General features: G+C 36.6%; 1 protein-coding gene across 2 annotated transcripts in view; it reads right to left on the reverse strand.

Annotated features, from left to right (window-relative positions):
- Positions 1 to 24,068, reverse strand: part of LOC131033890 (uncharacterized) — a 74,373-nt gene that overhangs the window by 23,627 nt on the left and 26,678 nt on the right. The window contains exon 2 of one of the 2 annotated variants that reach the window (XM_057965197.2): positions 5,614 to 6,096. The exons of the other annotated variant lie outside the window; for it this stretch is intronic. Coding sequence (XP_057821180.2) covers positions 5,908 to 6,096 — 189 coding nt within the window. The 3' untranslated portion in view covers positions 5,614 to 5,907. Of the gene's footprint in view, positions 1 to 5,613; positions 6,097 to 24,068 lie in introns of those variants that run through there. 2 annotated transcript variants of the gene reach the window in all.

The raw sequence follows: 24,068 nt of genomic DNA on the forward strand, positions 1-24,068 counted from the left end.
TTTGAAGTAATATTTAGCCTTGTTCATCAAGAGAATTACGGCTTAGTTGAAGCCTTGAAACTGAGACCATAGAAATTATACTGAAATTTTAGACCTTTAAACCAGTAGATTCTTGAGGAACTTAGTTTAAGCTTGTATACAATGCTGTCAAAGAGGGTTTTAATCTCATGCAACTGTACATCAGAAACTAGTTTGCAATGGTCAAAAATTGGTAACTTATCATATGTAAACAGTAATGAGAACTATGGAAATTATGAATCTTCAACTGCTGTTTTGGACTTATAATCTGAAAAGAAATTAACTTATAAAATTGAGAATTAGTGAATTCTTTGTACCTTTAAAACAAAGAATTCGTTCTTGTTCTCTTGAGAGGGCAGTTTGCCAACTCAAGGGTTCAGGAATGAACTCTATATTTCTTCAATCTAAGAAATTGTCAATGAAAGAATTACACCAATACGTAATTGTCACCTCGAGTTCCTTTGATATCCAGTATGAAGTACTTGAGTTTAATTATGATTGTTAGCCAATGAGCCTTGTAGAGTCAGTGTGCAGTTAGCATAGGGATGGACATGATGTCTTGGAATCTTTCAAGGATTTAGTCAAGCTGAGTAAGGTGATGAACAACGACTTCATGCATTGACATGATTGCAAATATTTTAAAACCTATGGCCAAGGTGATGCTACTTACTGTAAATGTCAGTTAATTCGTTAACCCAGATATACAACCCGGTCAGAGGTCATACTAGTTAGGAGAAGCCTATGGTGTGTGACTGACTAGGGATTGTGTAGGGTTAAACACTAGTCGCATATGTCATGAGTCCTACTTGCTTAACCTCCATGCGAAGGGTCGGGCCCTTTCAAGTTGGAAATCGCGCATGGGGGACTAGTAAGACCATGGTTGGGGGAAAAACACTCGGATGATACTTTCCCTCTCCCAAACAATGAAAAGACTATTTAAAGATCGGAATGTGTATCAAGGAAAAAATATAATCTCTAAACCTCCCTTTCTTTCTTATGTTATATTGTTAAATAGATGAAATTATGCTTATGCATTAGATTACATCTTTCTTAGTTTAATCTTTGATTTCAATAACAATTTTTTTTTTTATTATAGTTTTTGTTTCATTGTTGCATTCTTAAAAGGTGTTAGTTGTTGCAAGTTTTCCAATTGTTGTAATGTTGATTATTTTAAGTTGCATAGCAAAAGTTTGTTACACAAACCACCGACCAACCTTAACCACTAAACATGTGTTTGCTTTAATAGACAAAAGCTCACAAAAATACAACTAGGGGTAAAGTAAAACCATGTGCTAACTAACGCCTTGACCCCACATTTAATATTGGGTACTTAGTGTTCTCTTTTTTAAATCTATTTCCCCAATATTAAATAATTACAATATAATATTACAACACAATATCACAATGGCCCCAAGAATATTTCAAAGGAATCTCTACATGTTACATGTCCTTGTGCAACATCACATAATAAATAAAATATTACAATTATAACATTATTATGCAAGGTGTGCAACACTTTATTTCCCAACAAAAAATAAGGACGCAAAAGAAGGTTAAAAGCATAAATGCAATTTTAAGGATATACAATTTTCTATGTTACATCTTACCCCCAATTTAGTGAGTTCATGATGCTACGTAATATGCAATACTAAAGTATATATAAACAAAATAACATCATAAAAGGATACTAGAAAGGATATAAAAAATATTTAAGAAAAGAAATCACACCCCTAGGAAGAGAACCTATAAAACAAATATGTTAAGCAACAAAAACTTGCACAAAAAGCAATGTTGAAATAATATATAAATTATACAAGTGAGAATGATTAGACCGATATACTCCACAAAATAAGAATGTTAACAAATAGAGTAATCTAATATACACTAGAAATGTATAAAATATAAATGATATAAGAACACACTAGAAGAGAGAGAGATAAAAAGAGGCATATTCTTATAAGTATGCTCTATTGTTAGGAAAACGTAAGGTGTGGCTCAAGTTCTAGCATGCTCTATGACTGAGAACCATATAATACCTTCACAAATCACAAGTATAAGCAAACTTCATTGTTGGGTGATTCGATCTTTTGTTCATATATCTCTCACACTTATATCTTCTTCATCAAATCTGCCTTATAAATGATTCTTCATTATCCACATACACTCCCCTTAAAATATGCATGTTCTTCTCCTTTGAATCTGCATATTCTTCCTTTCAAATCTGCTCATAATATATTCATATATCTGTTGTAATGAGCCTGCTCTGCTCTCAATCTGAATAATGTTACATTGTGTTTTCTTCATAAATTTGATGCAATTATTTTCATATACTTTTCTTCTCCAATTTGCATATACACCCCTTGACAAATATGCTCCTTGTCCTACTGTTATACTCTTCCTCAACCTAATTTACTCATATTTGCTTCATTGTTACATGGTTCTATATCCTTAAAATCTGCTTACAAATGATAAAATATTTCCACACTAATGTCTTCTTCAAATCCTGCCGCTTCAAGTCTGCTAAATGATATTGCTTTTCTTTCCCACACTCACAAACTTCCTTTTGTATCAACTTGAGAGGAGGCAATTTCATAAAAAGACATGTCATTTCACAGTAGTTACTCTTCCCCAAGGGATATGTCCATATTTATATAGGCATCTCTTCAATATTGGAGCGCTATCTAGACTGCCTTTTTGTCTTCTTATAATTGCTGCTTTTTGCATAAATAATAATCGCTGCATGTGTATATTGTATAGCTTGGGCATATAACTCCTTTAAGTATGAATACCTTTTGACTAGACAACAAAGCGTGATCGGCCATCTTTGATAAATATTAATTTAAAGTGAGTTTGGCCATCCATGGGAAATGGCACTTCCTTAAGGGGTTGGCCCCTTTAATTAATATTCTATTGGAATTTCTAACTTTTAAATCGAGCACTGCCATAAGCAGATGGAGTTCAGCTATTTAATAAATTAAATCAAACTCTTATTCTTCCTTGTCTTCAATCAACAAATTTGTCAGCACAAAAGTCTTCCTTTCATATCAATGATAACAATCTTGCCCATATATCTTTGACTTCAATGACAAATTTCCAACAATCTCCCATACTCTTTTGATATTAATGATATTCTTTCTTGACATCAATGACAACTACAATATTTCCAACAACTTACTCTTTGATGCATGACCTTCTCTAGTGATCAGCTCACATCATACTATAAATGAGCTCATGTGGGTCTCTCTACACAAATATCACCTTTACCACTGTTGTGCTGTTGTGCTCCTCTATGGGGCTTACATCATCTTTCATTTATTAACTGGTGATCTCAACACTAGCTCACCTTGATTCTAGCAATGGTCATTGCATGACCCACAACAAAAAAGGGTATTCCATGACTTAGGCTGCTAATCATAAGCCACACAAGTAGGGCAAGTCCACACTATGCAAGCTACATGGTTCAGGCTTGCATACTACCACATGATAGTAATGGATACAAAGGTAGGTTATGATTATGCATGAGCTCCCTTTAAATTATGTGATCTCTATAAAGAAACGAACAATAGTTACAAGGAGGGTTTAGGAAAATAGTTAACAACTATCTAGATAACCATGGTCTCTAAGAGGTTTCCCTGTGCAAACTTGAACTAAGAGAAAGGAATGGTTGGATGATTAGTGCCAACATGTTGGCAATATGGGCCAACTAATTAACAAGGTTGGTCAAAACCAAGCACCACAACCTTGGACTGGGCATGCTCTAGGGATTTATCAAGGTCTTGTAGCTAATTGTCGTTTGGGACATTGGCTAGGAGATTGAGGTTGTGATTAAACACAAAAGCTAAAGGAGCCATAAAGGTTTTATGATACCGTGTTGGTCATTGCTCAAACATGAAGGAGAACGAACCTATTTAGGGTAACAATTAATTTCACACCATGAAACATGAGGGAAAGGGAATCATGTGATTGATAATGTTATTTAAAACACATAGGGTTGATAGTGTTAATAGTAACCAACACTGTGGAGCAAGCCCTTGAGGAGCTAAAGCATGGGAACACATCTCCACCCACCCTGACACAGTACTTTAGGCAGATCCAAGTTCGGGACAACAAATGAGGAGGTCAATTGTCACATAAGACATCATCCATTAATTACAAGTGCATGCATAAAGAATCCAAGTTATCCACATAATGGTTGCTAAGAATTCCCTCAAAATATTCTCCATTATATCAGAGAGTTTAAAGAGATTCAATAGCATATTCATACCCTTAATCTATGTCCATTACTATTAAACCCTATTAGTAAGATTTCTCGTGTCCTTGTAAAGGTCTATGTGTTCTTGTGCACAATTGGTGTGCCTCATTTGCCCCATACTCGTTAGTTCATATAGCTTATACAAAACCTCCAACTTCAATGTAACCTCTAGCTTAGAGATTAATCTAAATATGTTAGCGTTTAGGTCCTAGGTAGCAACAATTAAACATGTACATCTTTAAACTTTCAACACGTGCATCTCTATGATCAATTATGATTAGATACACTAGTGAATGGGAATGCAAATATTAAGGATAAGGAATGGAGGACAAAATATTTCAACAATCAAGAAAGACATTGAAACTGGTCTTCACAAATGTGGAATGTAATCGTGTAGACCTGTTTGAAAAATTTAGTGTAACTTCAAACAGACGTTTTCTTGTCAGAATATGGTTGTTAATCTGGTTTATGCAATGTTGTACACAGTAAAATTCATGCACATTGTGAGGGCTAAATCAATTTTCATGTAATTTTGAAATATTTAGCTATTTTCTATAAATGAGTGCCTGTGTAATCACATGCTGTAAAAGTTCAGAAGATGCAGGGCAACTTATTGGGTATTCTGATTAAAATTGGGCAGTTGTCATTGACGAGTGTAGAATACAATCTAGATAATGTTTTATGTTAAATTGGGTGTGATTTCATAGGCCAACAAAGTGTTTCTCTATCAATTGTAAAGTAGAATATGTCACAACATGCAATCGTGGGATGATGACACTGTATGAACATCTAGATATTGCTTCATGTTGCAAATGTGTTATTTCATGAACCAACATTTCGCTTATGTTTCAATTGCAAAAGATAAAAATATGTTGTTGCACACCAAGTCATGACAAAGTCAAACCATTTATTCAAAAGCTTAGGTCATGCATTGCTTGCAAATGACTACCCACCCTGCAGAGTTTGAAATTTGCTCTAACATAAGACAACACACCTGGTTGATCGGTAGGCTGCCACCACAAGTGGGAAGGCAATAAGAGTTGAATACCACTTTATCTGTTACAAGGCTAAAGAGAACAGAGTGCAAATGAAATTTTGAGAGAAGATGGCAATTGAAAATTGACAGCATGACAGAAGCATTGCCAGTGATCAAGTTGAGATATCACATAAATGAAGAATTTCCAACGATCAAGTTGATATGTTGCTTAAAGTAAGCTTTGCCAATAATCAAGTTGAGATATTGCACAAGTTTAAAATAGATGAATAGTGATTAATGTCTATAGACTTTAGAATAAGTAGGAGTGTAGCATAAATGGCCCAATTTGACAATGTAATATGCACAAAAACAGTTGTGAACCAGTGGTGCAAGTCCTCTGTCTTCAAAATTTTACACAGTTGCACTGGCATGTATAAGCCCTTAGCACTAAGGTTTTTAAACTGAAAAATCAACAGGTATGCATAGTGAACTTTTTGCTAGTCTATGTATTGCATCAATGCAGTACCAAAATTTATGACCAGTCAACCTTAAGTTTCAACTCATAAGAGCGTAAATCAACCAAGAAATCCCAAGCCAACTTAGCTTCTGAGGTTGAAAGTTTTTTTTGATAAGAATGTGTAATTAGAGACTAAATATATTATTATTGTCTCTCCATACTACTTGCCACTAGTAACAACAAGATGCTTGCTGATACAGGTATTCCAATCATAAAAAGAGCTTGGATAATGTTTGGCCTTGTAATGTCTGGAAGTAAGATGCTGCCATACTTGATGACAATGGCACCAGTGATACATCCTAATGTTAGTTTCCAAAGATATGATACATCCTCCTGAAACATATTACAAAAAATGGATAATCAGCAATAATAATTGCAAATAATGTTCACTGAGGAAAGAAAGAGACCTAATAGCAAGATGACAAATGTCAAAATGAGTAATCAATCTCTTATGTCTCATACCACCAGCATTGATGAAAAACAACAACTGTATTTCCTGGTGTGCTAAAATTTGCAAAGTAGTAATAAAATGTTGTCAGCAAGTAAAAATAAGACATTCTTTGTCAATACTATGATCTGTTGAAATTGAAGCTTTTCTTTGTGTCTGAAACTTCAGACAAGATCTAATTTCCAATGAACATCTAATTACTTATCTATTAGCAATCTTGAAGAACGGCCACAGATTGAATGAGGCAGACAAAATTGTTTGTGCTAACATTTCTATGTTAAATAGGTCGATGACATGCCACCTCAATATTCCATATCAGTATATTTCATGCTATGGATACAACTCATTTGGTAAAAGGATAGTGCCATAATTAGAGTTTAAAATGATTGCACAAAGAAGGTAACTAGAGTTTTGAGAAAACCTTGCGTCTTGTTAAATAAAATATTATATCTATTTATAAAGATCATGCTTTCGATTAAAAATGAATGCTAAGCAAGGTACATCCTTATATTCTTTTGTTATAATGCATTTGAGATATGATTTTTTATTTTAAAACTCGAATCTCCTCAGTTACAGGCTTGCTTTCTATATATTTATGATAGTCCCAGAGATTTTCTAATAGTTTCCTGTTACTTGATAGTAATTTTTAGATTTTGACAAGATACATAAAGCTTTTAATTATATACTGGCCAGACTTGAGAAATAATTCACCAATGCCTTCATAAAAATGCGGTAATATTAGAAAGAGAATATGCAGGTAGAGATGATCCCCGTATCATACCATATAATAGTAGTAAAATCCAATACTATTAGAAGCTTGGTGCAAGTGCATTTTGGATAGGGATGGGGCAGGACCCCCAGATTTAAAAGTGATAATTTGGCAACTTTGTAGAGTTTTCAAAAATATAAATAGAGAAATGCCACAAATACGGAAGTTCATTGAAATGAGAATCTAATTAATTGAAAATTGAAATACAAATAAACAGAACTGCAAAGATGAAGAGATGAGACTCAAACAATAAAATGATTCATATAAAACCTAGATATTAGGAGCCAACAAGCATACATAAGCCAACAATATGTCAAAATTCCCAAATAGGACATTTGAAAAGCTTCAAAGTAAACATCAATGTTTAGGATTAAAACTCATTAGTCCTTTCTCTCATCCTACTAATCAAGACCACTCTGTACATTATGCAGTCGTACATCCTATAATCTGTGACCGACCTGATAAGTACCAGAACCAGAAGTTCTGTCCACTGCAGCAGCACTAGCATTTAAATTATATTGCATGCTCAGCTCACTCGACTTCTACCATTTATAACAAGCTCCATTATTTTATCAAAGATTCAAAACCATCCAAGCTACCCTCCTTAGCTCAATATAGATTGGACTAATAATAGATTTGTAAGATTGTACCAGGACTGTTCTTCATGGTTTCTCTCTCCAGATTTAAGGCTACAGAAATGTGGTTTTATTGGACTTTTGACTGAAATTGCTTTCAAGGTTTAACAAACTTTCATGTTTCTTTTAGATCAACCAAAAGAGTGAATGGAAGTCCAATGTTGCCACTCAACAGAATGAAGTTCAGTCTCTTCTGAGATAACCTGTAAAAGAAGGTCAATGAATTTCCCTGATGTTAAATCCAGCTCTCTTTCCCCTGCAAAGCATTCATATGTAGGGCAAGGGGTGTTATCCATTTTTCCATCACAACTAGTTCCAGCAAGTTAATTACTCCAAAGAATTGATGGTTAAAGAAGTGGCCAGCAGCTTCAGACCAGATAGAGTGGCTCCTCTCCCATTCTTTGGTGGGAAAGGTGTTCCTATATGCAATATCACAGGGGGAGGCCTCTCCCTTCCTGGCTTACCAACCAGTGTTATCTCCCATTCGTCAAACCTTTCAATGGGAGAGGAGGACTCTATCTTCAATTTACTGCTCTTCCTCTTCCCTTCTTTATCAGGAGAGTTGTGAGAGATAGCATGTCGATCAAGCTCCTAGACCTACCAATAAAGTGCTCTCTTATGGTCAAGCCATCCATCCATCAATTATATATGGGATAACAGTCATCACTTGAACCATTGAGTTTAAAGTTGTTTGTCTATTATATATTTAATACCAGTCATAGTCAAATCATCGTGATGAGCATTGTTTGTTGCTAGCTATCTAAACTAGGTACTTGTTCATCATCCAATTATTCTATAGAAAACTAGATATCGCTCTTATACATTGCAATTCCTTATCAACATAAATTGATCATTGTTTCCTTTGCAAAGAAGATGGTGGAATCTAAATTTTTATACAATTCTAGTCAATCTAGAACTCTTTTCTCTCAAGTTATCCAGTCCTCAATTTAGGGTTTGCCACCTGCATGCTGTGGGATCGATAATAAGAGAACACCACCCTGCACAGAGCTATTTAATTCGTAGAATGAGATCAAGGCTTAGAATATATGCTGCAACTTAAAATTTTCTTTTTTTATTTTTGTGTTGTGGTTGCATCCCAATTCCCCTTGACTTCACTTAAAGGTGGGACCATCTTCTCCTATTATTTTTCGGTTTTTTTATTGGTAATTTTAAATTTTATGAAGATGGTATCTAAGTTGTGTTAATCGCACTTATACTGTCTGACTACCTACAATATCTTTTATTCTTTCTTATTAGAAAGTCCTCAAAGTGGTTATAGAACCTTCCAGGTTTACAATTTAGAGAATAACAAAAGATTGGTATCTTTCATCCAATGCCCTTGTCAGTCCTGAATACATATCACTTCCTTTTTTCTCTGAAAATTTTATTCAAATTTTCATGTTCCTAGCAAACATATGGAGAACCATAACTACCTATATTCTTAGCACAGCTCAGTTATAACGAAAGCAGCCAAGGGTTTATTTTTTGGTACTACTACTGCAACCTGGAAAAGGCATGTGCTTTGAAGCAATCAGCTGCATTTTCAAGGGTAATTCTACAAGTGAGTGCTAGATGAGTCATTAAATTAGATAACTGAACACCTAAGAAAGCCCTATGACCTGGCACTCATTATTATGACATCATCTTCACCTATTTACAACATTATCCATGAAATCAGTTTGATTAGATATGACATCAACATTTTAAATTTTAATCAAAAAATATAAATGAAAATGCAATATTTTGAGCTTTAATTTATTTGCAATGCTGACTGGGGCAAGCTGCTGACATAAAACAATCTTTCAGAAATGGCAGCTACACTATACTTCCCTAGAAATTCCTTCTAAAAGCCCTATTATCGAGCCTAGCCCTGTTACTGGACAATATTGAACCAAAGTCCTATGATTGGGCAACATTAAGCTACCTTTGTTTCTTTACAAGGAATGTTGGAGAATTGAGTTGGCAGGAGTTCCAGATCATTGAACTTCAACTGCAAAGAACATCAAGGAGTGCCCTCTAGGGATCTTAATCGGTGATCATCAATCTCCCTATTCTATGGATGCGTGTCTTCTCTTAAATTTTAAAGATGCTTTGCAGATCACTTTATTTTCCATTGAGTGACAGCATCGAGAAGGGAACTATCTGTAATAATTTCACTGACAATTCTCGTGAAAGTGTTACTAATACAATGAATATATCTAATTATTTCCTTGTGACTGTTATTGATCTAATTACAACACCATAAACATATGATTCTTCTTCTCATTACTGCCGCAATTACAATAATGAAATCTAGAATTTAAATATATCGAGGCTCATCATGTTTACAGCCATCCTGACTTACCGTGCTGCCAAAATGCTGCAAAGCTTGACCTGGCAAAAATCTTTACTCTTGCAGGTTTGCGAACATTGACACTTTCCATTACCCACTGTTATCTTGTCATTCGTCCCTCATAACAAGAGTAAGTCACCCTACAAAATTTTATTTGAGTCTTTATCTTGTTGAAAATTCCTTGGTTCAATCCTTAATCCGCTTGTAAATCGTCTCTTAATCCGTAGCGCCAAGTTTTAATGGTCTGTTCGAACCTCATGAACTCCTTGAACCATTTTGAAAGTTCATAATGTTCATTTAGGTTCCGCGGGTTCTAAGTTGTGTCTAAAATGTTTTCAGACTAATGTTCACTCAAGCATTTTGCAGTAGTTCTATTTCACGGTTGCGGATTATGTTTCATATCCTCGTTCTCCAGATCGTGAACCGTTTGAACCTAGTTCAAACAGTTCAATGGTGTTCAACATGTACAATAAAGTTCAAAAGGCCAGCGGCAGTTAACCAAAGTTAATCTTTTCAAAGTAAATTTTCCTTGGCACAGTGTATGCTTTGAACTACCTGAACCCTCATGAAGTCAATTCAAATTGTTCATGCATGTCCAGATTAGGTGGGTCCCATGGACTATATGACATGATGGTGCATTTATTGTTAAGTATGATGAAGATTGAACCATATCTCGGATGACGTCAACTGGCCGATTTTTGAAGGCAAGTAATCATTTTTGGGAATTGGCGGTTACCCCAAAAACGCCGCCATGCATTCAATACACACGCGTGATGTCAAATCCCATGCTCGGCACATTTGAGTTGACGGCCGAAATTAATGCACTAAATGAGTTTTATCACTTCATTTGCTCTAATGCTATAAGGTATGAAGTGATTCATTTTTGAAACTTGTTCTTCTTTGCTGCGGAGTGTTTGATAGAAGGTTTGTCTGCTGGTAATCATTCGATTGGTTTCAACTGTGAAGGTGAGTTTTGATTCCTATCTTCTCCAGTGATTTTTAGCTGTTTTTCTCTCTCATAATAAAATTTGTTGGGAGAGATAAGGGTTGTTATTCATGAATTATGAAGTCCACTCTGCACCTTTTCGGAAATATTTTCAGTCTTGCTTGCACAGAACCAATTGTCAGTGATATAGACCTGAAAAGAGAGAATTTAGAGGCCTTGAAGGAAAGGGTTTTTAAAGGGATTGACGGTTCTTTTGGTTTAGAAATTCTAAGTAGTGGCCTTGTAGAGGCAGCAGCCTTTCCTCCTGCTATCCCTTGCCCAGAATTAGTTAGGGAGTGCATCACGAGGTATGATCCTATTTCTGAAACTATCCAGAGAGATAATGGTGAAACCCTCCTCGCGATAAACAAGGAAGTCATTTCTTTTGTTTTCAAATTGCCTGATTATAAGTTCTCAAATTTTTCTCCCGCCCAATCAGTCACTGAGTTCAACACAGATAAAACTGGACATCGAAACAATATAGCGAAGTATTGGTTGAAGGTTCCTCAAAGGGGTGGCTCCAGGTTACCTAAATATCCCAACAAAAATCATATGCTTCCCCACATCCATGATGTTATGTTATTGTTACACCGAGTTGGAGGTTCAGCGGAGGCTTACAGCTTTGACGACTGGATTTACTATTATGTGCAACTAGTGTTGGAAGGAAAGCAGTACCTTGACTGGGCATAGCTTATTGCTGACTCCATGAGGGAACAGCTGAGCATGGCGAAGAAGTTTAAGCAAAATTTCTTTATGTCCTCGTATTTGATATATTGCCTGGAATGTGTTAAAGAAATAATGGGCATACCTAGGCAACTTGTTGAAGGAGATGTTTTTGTGTATGACTATTACCCCATGTTGCAAAAAGATAATGCATTGCAAGATTTTAGGAGAGTACATAATGCTTTCCTGGGAGACTTGTGTTATGAGTTAAAGAACATGAAATCTAAAAGGATATCTGAAGATGCCCATGCATTAGTGAAAAAATATGGTAGTTTCTTTGTTCAATTTCCTTGTTTCTGTTACATAAGGGTAGGTGGTTTTGAGGAAGAGCCTTTCAAACTTCCTCGCTTTTGTTCTGATTGTTTTGTCCTTGCTGAGATCTGTAGGCAATTGTCTACCGTAATTAAGAAAGCTCAAGCCAGAGATAAATGGGAGGATAATTTTCCTGTTCAATTGGGTATTTTATCTTGTAGTTCAATGTCAGATGCATTGAGCATAGGAGCTGACTTGAAGAATTTCAATTTTCCACTGTATCATAAAAGGAAGGGCTTTGATAATAAAGGTTTCTCACGGAGTCTTGGTTTGATGCCACACCTTCCAATCCCACACTTGGAGGACTTTTGGGAAGATTGCAGTGATGAACTTGAAGTGTTCAAAAAAGCAAATATGAGAATAGTTCTGGAACAGGTAGTTTCATTGCAGGTGAAACTTGATATAAGTGGGCTTGAAGAGGATTATCTGGAGCTTTTTGAACCTGGATATCTAGACCAAGCTGAACCTGAAACGTCCTGCATTAATTGGGATGTGGAAGAAGAGGATGATATACAGCTTCGAACAAAGAGAGTCTTGGAAAGAACCGCAGACTGGGTTAATAAGAAAAGAGCAATGAAATTAGGCATCAAGATTGATCCTGCAAGAGATAATGTGATTTCTCTATGTTCCCCAAAACGTTTTTCTAACCCCACTTCTATGCCTGTTCATGCAGGTAAAAATAAGAAGTCATCTCACACCAAGCACGAGCCTAATCCTGCTTTGAACTTTCATGCCCCTCGAAATACAAGGTCACGAAGTGTTGCACAGAGGAAAATGGACTAGGTCAAAGACACAGAGGTAAAAGACAAGATCCTCGATACTCAGATTTTTGAAGTCGAGGACCTTGACAGTGACATTATCAACACTATGGATTCTCATGCAATCACTGTAGCCATGACACCCCCACCTAAAGCAACCGGAGGAACAGCTAGTTCAAGTACAACTCCCAAATGGTTAACTACCTCGGTGAGCAAGAAACGGAGCTTCATCCCAATGTCCATCCCGATTCAAGACATGGTGGTTAAATACATAGAGAAGGGGCCCAAACAGAAGAAGTTCAAAACAACTGCCAAATTGGATGCTGATGAAAAGACCGAGAGGTGGGTTGCTGAAATTGCTTCCTATAAGCCCAAAGATGAGAATAAGGAAATGAATGCTAAGGATTTTAAGGTTACCAAAGTGGATCTCGGGAACATGAGCAGGGACTCTGATAATCACCTCTTCCAAGTGTCAGCTAAGAAGATGCTCACCAGGTCAGAAAAAGATGGCCAAGAGAAAAGAGAACCGAAACAGCATATCAAGATTCTAGCTCAATTCATTGATAGCAGAGGCTATTTTGGAGCACTTCCCATATCACATGCTTCAGAGAGCTTTGACCCTACTTCACTAGAGAACCAAAAACTGATGAATCAAGTTCAGCGAGCCAAGAGCATCGCAGGGGCCGTAGAGAAATGGATTGAAGGAGTGATTAGAGATGGCGAAATATATATTACAAACTCCAGGAAGCTATGTGATGAAATGCAAAACCTCACTGCGGAAATTCAGAATCAGATTGTGCCATGGGAAAAAGAAGAGCATAAATGGGAGAATGTATTACCCATGCTCACCAAGATAGAAGAATATGGAGCCACAAAGTTTTTAGCCGAAAATTCAATTAAATTGGTAGCTGATGAGTGCCAGCTCTTCGTATTGAAGAAAACTATAGCATGGCAGGTAATCACATTCAAGTCTGTGATTTCTGATGTCAGGGCCTCTGTTTACGAGCTTCAGGAACTTTAGTGTAGCTTGGTCAATGATAACAAAGTGGTTAACCCAGACCATGATTGGCATCTGGGACTTTGTGGGCTGAACACACAGGACGCAGTAAAGGCATTTAGGCTACACATGGAGAAAGTTAAGGCCAAAGGCAATTTTACTCCCGAAGATATAACACAAGTCGCCCGAATTGAATCCATGACATTTATCGGTAACGATCAGTTACCTAAGCATGCCGAGAAAATGGTGAAGCACAGGTGGGACAAGGAAGTCGCAAAAGCAAAGATCAATGCCATGAAAAATCCGAGTCAGTCTATAATTCAGGAGCTTGCAACCACCCACGATGCCCAGAAAATTGGAGAGGATGATGATGGAGAAGAGGCATAGCATGATGATAATGCTTTGTTTTTATTTCATATGCTTTTCATAATCTGGCAATGACTTTAGGACATCTGTCCCTTAAATACTCTGTTGGTTTTTATAACTGTTTCAGAGGAGGTCGGGTTTTGAGGGAGACCTCCTCTGTTCTTTAAAAACTACTATAAATTAGATTATGGGGATAGAATAGGGTTAGAAGGATATACTTAGATTTTTAGAAGTTTTGTTTGGTATTTGAAGGAAGTGATCAGTTTTTCAAAATCTGAAATTGGAAAGAACTTATACGTGTATTGTTATGTCTTTGTTACATGGAATACATATATAAAAATCATATGCGTTTTGAGGAGGAAAATCTTTGAGTTTTGAATCCGTGGAGTAGTATTTCTTTGCAAATATTAATCTAAATCAAATGACTGTGATTACCTTTCTGATGGTAGATGTTGTCATTAATCTGGAGCTCCTTTCTATGTGATTTTAAAAGGATATATATTTGAAAAGAGACTTTATTTCTCTTGCTTGTTTTTATGAAGTGCTGAATCGGTGTTATTGAACTTTGTTTCGATTACCTCTGATTTTCATGGTGAAGCGTCTTGAAGAATAGTTTTTCTGAAATGTTTGTAAATTATTTGCCTCTCATCTAAGAATGAAGTAGGCAGCCTTACATACTTTTGGGTTAAAAACGTACCAATTTATTTAATTAGATTATTCCCTGAATAACTAATGGAGGGAGTTGTACCTATAAAAAATTCAGAGGAAAGTGATGTATGCCACACTTACCCAACTGTTTAGTTGAACTTTTTTCTTTCAAAGAGGGTAACAGAGCTTCAAATCAATTCAATCAAAAGAAAGACAAAATCTGTTCACTAACACGCACATAATATCGCAATCTGTGATTTAAGTGCATAAATGTATATATTGTTTGCATAACTTTTGTTCCTCTTCCAACTATCAACAATACTTTTTCACAATATTACTCCAAAAGGCCACATTTTGAGACATTATAGCTTCTTTTTGTTGGCATTCAAGTTTAATCCCTCTTTGCCAAGCTCCTATTGAACCTACCTTACATACACCCTTGATGTAGCCTAGGTTCCATCATATATTTGTCCTACCTTATGGTGCCATATGTTAAACCCGGTTCACCTTATGTAAATAAGGGGATGGTCGGCTTGAGATAAAATCAACAAAAGGTAAGACATTCATTTTGTATTAGTAAATGGGAATTGTGTCTCATCCATCATTCAAGATGTCAGTACTAAAATGATAACTGGCACATCATTTACCATCCATATCCTGTCTCTCTCTATTTGTTCTATCGCATGTAATTGTGAATGCTCACTCATTGAATGCTATGGAGTGCTAATGGAGTGATGTGGCTAAGAATCTTCTCTCAATAATATTGGTTAGAGTTAAGTAGATCATCTGAGGATATTAGTATCTTTTCTAGCCTACTATAATAGCTCAATGGTTAAAAGCCTAACAACATGGTCTTTTCTTCAATATTGGAAGAAAATTTTAAAATCGAACATTTGAGGGAAAACTTCCATGTATGTTCCAGCCAGCTGTAGGTAGGGTCTTAAGGAGGGTTTTATTCCAAATTCAGGTCCTAACTCTTCACAGTTTGTAAGTAATTGAAGATTGGGTTTATTCCACCTTGATTCTAGGAGTTTGTAATGTCCCCTATTAGGATATAGCTATTTTCCAATAGTTAAACACGTCTCATCATACTTATTATATTTTATTATGCATTTGTTAGCTCTCGCGAACAATTAGCATACATCATACAAGGGATAATCAACATAGCCAGTCTAATCCCTAATCAATCCTAACGATCAATCTTAGTGGAGATAGGGAAGTATCTTTGTTAGGGTGCCAAAATTTCACCCTCCACAAGTAGTGCCTTTGTATGATGTAACACATGCACATTCCACCACAGGCCTTATCCATTTCCTTTGAATGATGTAGCACATGCCCATTCCACCACAGGCCTTATCCATTGCCTCTGTATGATGTAGCACATGTCCATTCCACCGCAGGTCTTATCTACCTTGTGAGGTATTAATACCGCCTTTCCCTAATGGTGCAGGAGCACCCATGGTGTAAGGCAAATATATGGTCAAAGTCATCATTTGAAATATAATTGATATTTGAAGGTCATTTATAATGTATTTGAACCCATTTGGAATGATTTGTAAGGCTTGGAAGCCTAAAAATGTAAGCAAGTCCTGATTATGTCGTAGTTGTCCATATAGGCCCTTATAGGTCAAGATGGTCAAAATTGTATAAAAGGCCATGAGAAGGCTATCAAGTATGTAAAAGGTATTAAATAGATTATTTGGACATGTTTAGGGGGTTTTAACAATTTGGAGAGTCATTAGGAAAAAGTGTCAAAGTTGCAAGAAAATTGCAAAAGTGCAACATTTGCAAAAATTGCACATAAAGTTGTAAAAGGGAAGATGAAGGGTCATAAAGGTAGTTGGAGGGTTTATAACTACCAAAGAGTCTATAAATATGTTGTATTGGTCGAACCAAATCATTATGGGAAGAATAGAGAAAGAGGAGAAAGTTTTGGAACATTTGGATGTGTTTGAATCTTGCATTTTGTTAAGTTTCTTGTGTTAAATATCTATTTCCAGGCCTTGTACAGTCATGTACGGCTTGGAAACTCTGTAATATAGAAATGGTTAGATAGAAGGGTGAATCCTCTTTCTCATGCTTTTTGTTTGGGTCAATTTCATAAAGAAATGAAGAAGATATGCACGTTTTGGTGAAAGTGGTTGTTTGCAACTTTCAGGTTTCCTGAGAACAGTCATGTTGCAGCGTTTTGTACAAATGCATATGGAAGAGTTAAGACCTATAAGTGGATTCATTGGAAAGATATGTTAATAGCCTTTCATTTTATTTTGGTTTGAGTCATTTTTATGGAGATTTGTGAAAGTTATGAAGGTTTTAGTGAAAACTATCAAAAAACCCTCCAAATTGGAGTTTGAGGAGAGTTTCACTAAAATCTTTTGATTTCACCATTGGAAATTGTTGTAACTTTGGTGTTTGATAGAGGTTTGAACTATCTTTCAAATGAATTCAGTTTCAATGTTATTGGTTAAGTATTTCATGAGATATTTGATGCCCTGGGCGAACTGGGTATGCACATTTTTTGTTTTTTCTGTAACAGTCAAAAAGGTCTCAGTGCAGAGGGAATAACTTTCAAATGAACCGTTGGATCGTTCTCAATTTTTGATATGGTTTTAGAAACCTAGTTTTCTACAGCTTCATCGAAGCAATCGTCAAAATGTTCTCGGGTTCAAAAGTTATTAATAACTGAGTATGGGTATATCAGGTTGTCATTAACTGGGACAGCATAATGCATTGTTTTGGTCTTGATTAATGTTTAAAGGGTTATAAAATGATATGATGGATTTGATATTGGATTGGTTGGTTGATATTAATATTGTTTTGGACTGTAGAATGATTATTATGATCAGATTATGTCTCTAATACAAGTGAAGATGTTGTGTTGAGATTGGAACTCCATGTTCATTCGGGGTTCTTGGTTGGTTTTTCATGATGCTCTGCATCACCTAACAATTCCACATCCAATCCTCCATGTGGGGCAATAGGAAAGATTAGGTAATTGGGCTATGAATACACTAACTTCTAATGTATAATGAATGTATATGAAATCAAGTATGACTGTCATACATATTGCAGTCTATATTAATATTGCTATTAAATTCTGCATAAGAACATTATCAGGCTTAATATATTAAGCACATCCCCATGCATACCACCAAGAACAAGGATGTTATTGCTTGTAACTTAATAACAGTTCTGATCTGATCTGATCCATGGTGATCCCACTAGATGCTTTTGATTCCTTTCCTTTATATCTCTCAATGTGAAGGAGAGGTCACGCCTCTTCATCATGTATGCCCTTTGGCAAGAGACACACCCTTTCACCATTAGCACCCTTTGAAAGAGTGCAACTCTTCATTATTTCTGCCCTTTGAAAGGGACACAACCTTTCACAATCAGATCTGCACTTCTGATTCCCCAAATTATCCACCCTTCAAATGAGTTCTCTTCTCCTTTTATACCTCATATTTGGGGGAATCACAACTTTTCATTTATATCTTTTTGACCATTCATTAACTTCAATCAAATTTGAACTATATTTTTTTAATACTTCAATTTAATTTTTATTTTTATTCTTTTGTATTTTTATTTTATTATTATTATTTATTATTAAATTATATTTCAAAATGGGGACATTACAGAGTTACAGATTTGAAAGAAAGTATTTTAAAGGTCATAACTTCTTTTGATAGAGTCTATCTTTGAAATGTTTTAAGCATTGGAAAGCTTGTGAAGAGCCTCTATATAGGGGCATAGATCATAATTTGAAAACTCGCAACTCAGCAAAATTCAGTGGACCCAATGTTGACTCAGAATTGGCAACTTGGCAAATTAAAAGAATGCTTAAATACCTTAGAAATACATATATTCATGCAAAATATGTTTACAAAACATATGAAATGAGTCTGTAGAAAGTATGATATGAATGTCATGATTGAAAATCATCATCAAAATTACAGTTTAATGAAGTTCAATAATTAATAATTTTCTCTTCCCATATACATCCAATTGATGGATGTCAATGACCCTACTCCTTAATCTAGAAGGTAATGACTCCCCCATCAGGCTTAACATTATCATCAGCCATGTTGTCTTCCAAATCAATGCTTCCTACTTCAGTTTCCTCCTCAGCTTGCTCCTCAAAATCAGCAATCACATCTTTTGTGGTCATAGTGACACAGGAACATCAGAGTTAGAGCAATTAACATCACCAAAACATATTTTGTGTTAACTTTTGGTTTGGATGTGTGCTAACCTTGCTTGCTAGGTGTAATTGTGGGGGATGTTACATTTCTAGGAAACTCACCTTTTTCAGATCATTTTCTTGTGTTTCTTCATATTGGATAGTCAGATTTGTTGCAAATTGGAACATGGTTGCCATTTCATGATTAACTTTGAGGTTCATCTTGGTTGACCTCAAAGAAGGTTAATTGCTAAAAACCAATGAAGGCCAACCTGTCTTAGAATAGAGAATTTTCATATATTTATATGGATGCAACTTAGGTATTCTTTCTTCATTTGTCTGCTATCAACATCCTAGAGCAGAAAAGTTGCACTTCATGGGTGTTAATATGCATCCAACAGCAGACACCTAATTTGATTAAGCACTTGACAGTTCTTGGAGTGACACGCACAGCTAGAAAATATGTGCCCAAAAAAATAGTTAAAACATTTAGTGACAAGCACAACAGAAATGCACACTTAGAGAGTCTTGTCAGTCAGTTAAGTGACAAGAAAATCAAGGAGGCACACTAGTGCAGGAGCACCTTGTAGATTTTGAAGACCACTTGAGCAATGAAGGCTCTTAGAAGTGTTTATAGGTTCCTTGAATGTTTTTGAGTTGTAATAAGGTCTTTCAAGACCATTCATTTAGCCATGTAAGGCTTTGATGCCATTTTGTAGTTGTGAGCTTCCTAGGACCCATTTGGTCAACCATGGCCAAATGACATCCAACATGCCTAAATGAGGCAAGCAATGTATTTTGGCTTCTATGTGTCCTATTTGTCAGGTTTATGATGTGTCCTAATAGGTTACATAGGCAAAAGTCATAGATTGTGAAGTTTGTGCAAAGTTGTCAAATTTGATGACAACTTTTGTTGTCAATTTGTAACTAATCTACCTCCAACGGCTACCTAATTCAAATTTCAGTTGGAGTCGGTTGAGGAGGTTGGAGAAACCTTGTTTAAAGCCTTGGAGGTTGAGAAGAATGATGATGATGAAGTTTGGATGTAAGATGGTGATCAGATTTCTATAAACACTCAGAAATTTCCATAAATTTGCTATAACAGTGTCTTGTACGGTCATTGTACGAACTCCATGTGCAAGCTAAATCATTGAGCTGAATAGACCTTTGAATTGATGTTCTTTTGGTTTTGATTTGGCAGAAAAAGACTGAATAACAAGCAAGATATCTGCATTTTGGTGATAGGTGGTCTGAAAACCCTCCAAAACCAGGGTTTCTAAGGAAATGTACTCTTAACCCCTCATTCCTCTAGCCAAATTGGCTCAAAAACTGAGGAATGGTAGGGGAGACAATGTATTTTAGGATTTTCAAAGTTTCTAAGTGGGCCGTTGAACTAGTGGAGTTTGGGATCAAGCCCTAGGCTAGGCATCCTCATGTGATAAGCCTGTTTTGACTGCTAAAAATTGTGCAGGGGTAAAACTAAGTGTGTTGGACCCTATATGGCTGTGGATTTGGTGTTTTGAGATGTGTGCAGACCTTTCTCACCGATTGGTGTCTTGTAGCAGCAACATTTGACCCAGTTAATGCAAGAGTTGGGTTCTAAGTTTTGGAAGAGTTTTGTGTCATCAATGGAGGCATCAAAAGTGTCAAGAGTATGTGGTATCACTAGGAGGATTTCCGAGTTCTGCCTTAAGAGTTCAAAACAAGGCTACTAGGAGTAGGCATCTTGTAGAGGGTAGTCACCTTGATTGCACTTGTACAAACAAAAGGGTGTTGTCTTGGTTATAATCAATGTCCCTAGGGTTGGACAAGAGGTTCTATAGGGTCCATACTTGCTCTGCAATGGTGGATGTGTTGTAATCCAAGTTAGCCATAGGTGGCTATAGGAGAGTTGGTGTCAAGAATAGACTTGATGTGAGAAGTTGCATCTCCATGATTTGTCCATGGATATAGTGGGGTCCCATTGAGCAAAGGGGAGTGTAAAGGAGTCCTTCCATGTTGCTGTTAGAATTGTCCAAGAATCCATGTGAATGTTGAGACCTTAGTTCAAGGTCTAGTAGATTGAGTTTGTGTGAGAAGTCTTTGTTCCTTGGGGCTCTGCATCACACACCTGGGAGGAGGATAGAAAGTTTCAAGTGACAAAAAGGAATCAAAAGTGTTCATAGACAATGTTTTAAACTTTCAAGTACAACTAATTAATAGAAGTGTCTATGAACTCTGAAATGATGAAAGAAGATTAATCGCACACCTGAGAAAGTTCAGCCAGTGCTAAGTGACAAGAGGAAATGAATTGGACACCAAGTGTTTCTCCCAATAGCGGATGTTTATAGTACATGTGATAAGTTAAATGATGAAGACAATTGAAATGTGTGCCTTGCTAAATATTAAGTGACAGACATAACAAAGGCATGCATCTAACTATTGATGTATTTTTTATGCACCTCCAACACAAAATAAAATACCAAGGTATTCTATCCTCTCTTGAACAAAGAAACCTCACATGCTAAATAATATGATCAAGTGAGAAAACTCCAAGGTTTACAATGGGAACTACGTGACTTAGATGTTGTGGATAGACTCAGTGAAATTGATGTGATCTTGTCGGAATCACAAGGGGAACTTCCATTTTGCTTGAACTTGTTGACGTGTTTTTTTTGACAGCGTCGAACACAGAATAAAGTTACCAACGGTCACCTTACCCTCTCTTGATCAAGATTAGTCTGTATGCTAAGATTGCACGAAAGTTCAAACAACTAATTCCAAGGTTCCTCCAGTGCGTGGACGTGACTCAGTTGTTTGATGGGTTTTCTGTTAACCCAAGGGGCCTTACGTGTGTTCAATTGAAGAAGATGATAAACTCATGCAAGCTCAAGGATTTCTATATGGATGATTTGCAATGAAAGCCCTAGTTTTAGATTTCTTGATTTTCAAATTATGCAGAAAGTAAATGAGAGTAGGGTAGAGAGAACTATGCTAAAGCTAATCTAATCCTACGAATAGGAGACGAGATCACTCATGCAACATGACTTAGATGCTATGGATAGACTCGGTGAAATTGATGTGATCTTGTAGGAATCACAAGGGGAACTTACATTTTGCTTAAAATTGTTGACATGTTTTTTTGACAGCGTCGAACACAGAATAAAGTTACCAACGGTCACCTTACCCTCTCTTGATCAAGATTAGTTCGTATGCTAAGATTGCACAAAAGTTCAAACGACTAATTCCAAGGTTCCTCCAGTGCATGGACGTGACTCAGTTGTTTGATGCGTTTGCTGTTAACCCAAGGGGCCTTACGTGTGTTCAATTGAAGAAGATGATAAACTCATGCAAGCTCAAGTCTATATGGATGATTTGCAATGAAAGCCCTAGTTTTAGATTTCTTGATTTTCGAATTATGCAGAAAGTAAATGAGAGTAGGGTAGAGAGAACTATGCTAAAACTAATCTAATCCTAAGAATAGGAGACGAGATCACTCATGCAAAATCAAACCACGCTTCGCTTCGCCAGTAGAGCACAACTACGCGAAGGCGGTGCAATCTTCAAAGGGTGTGTAGAGGTTTTTCAGATCACCAATATGGACCATCGGATCGAACAATCTTCACTAATGATCGAAGTTAAGCCTACACACATAACAAAAGGCTCAGGCTAACTTTGCACGGTATACAACAATCAGCTACACACCAAAAGTATGAGCTCGGATTCTGCAACAAGTACTCCTATCAAATCCGGTTCTCCTAATAGCATGTAAGCAAATCTAGTCTAACTGAAGAGAGCAAGACCATGCAGATTGCTAAAATAAAACAAGAATACACCATCAAAATTGAACAATGTATTAAGTTGGCTACTTCAACAATCCTGATGCAACAATCTCAGATAATAATCTCTCCCCCTTAAAAATGAGGGGGGTCACCCCTTTATATAGGCCTTAGGCCATGCAAACCCTAATTAAGGTTTCACCCTAGAAGATTCTCCACTCACAAGGTGGGAATCAGCAATAAATACCCCATAAAACCCATATACAATTATTCCACGAGCCTATAATAGTGCCCACTAGTGCATTAAATGCACCCCACTATACCGATCATGCCCAAAATATAATAAACATCTCCATGCAAGGAATAAATGCCCATCATTCTTCATGCGACAACGACATGCACGGAGAATCTGACATAGAATCATAAATAAGGCGGTTTCATGCAAGAAGATTCCTCATGCGACGGCAACATGCATTGATCGGACCACCACTTAGTCAAAATATCCCCAACAGTAAATACGCCACCACTATTCAACTAAAAGATTCTCGTCCAAGAATGGACGACAATTATCCCGTTCATTTATGGCGTATGCAATGAATTTGTTGACGACCGCTTCCAGCTCTCCGATGGAGACACTTGGCACATTTTCAATGTCAAATTCCATCAAGGCAATTTCTTCCTCGCTCTTGGAAAAGAAGCTTTCCCACTCCATCATGATTTCCTGTGTCTTTTTCATTATACTAGAAAATGAAGAAACATTTGTAAAATGTTCCTTAGGGAATGAACCTACGAAGAAGAACTCGTGCAAATGAGATTTCAGGGAGTTCACTGTTATTCCACCATCATTGAGTTTTCTTACGAACAATGTCTCAATTGCACTAATGATTTCCTCCTGCACCCCTCTGATGGAATCTTTCAAAGTTAAGGATTCTACACTGAACTTATCGAAGGTGTTCTTTCCTGAGCAAACGACATAGAACCATCGGGGAAAGTCATTAGCTTCATTCTCCTGAATTACTTTCCCATCAATCAAAATTTGCCTCTGAATCTTTGTTTGAGCCCTGAGTCGCGGAATGGTTAAGTCCTGGTATATGTGCACATCCTCCCACAATCCTTCCGTTGTCTCCAATCTGCTCAGGAGGGCCACGAACTTTGAATGAAGTTGAGCAAGGTCCTCGATGAATTTTCCCGCTTTAGTGTAAACATCTTCTATCCATTCCCTGGAATTTGGTACCATTGCCCTAATAACTTCCGCATCATCAACAACTTCCTTATCTGCCGATCAATCCAGTGCCTAGTGAATTTCAGCACTGGTCTAGCCAAGTCATTCAAATCATCAATTTCGGGCTCTGACCAATCTGGCAACTGAATGGGCTGATCATATAATTTTTCAA

This window comes from Cryptomeria japonica, chromosome 5, assembly GCF_030272615.1.
Source record: "Cryptomeria japonica chromosome 5, Sugi_1.0, whole genome shotgun sequence".
NCBI lineage: Eukaryota > Viridiplantae > Streptophyta > Pinopsida > Cupressales > Cupressaceae > Cryptomeria > Cryptomeria japonica.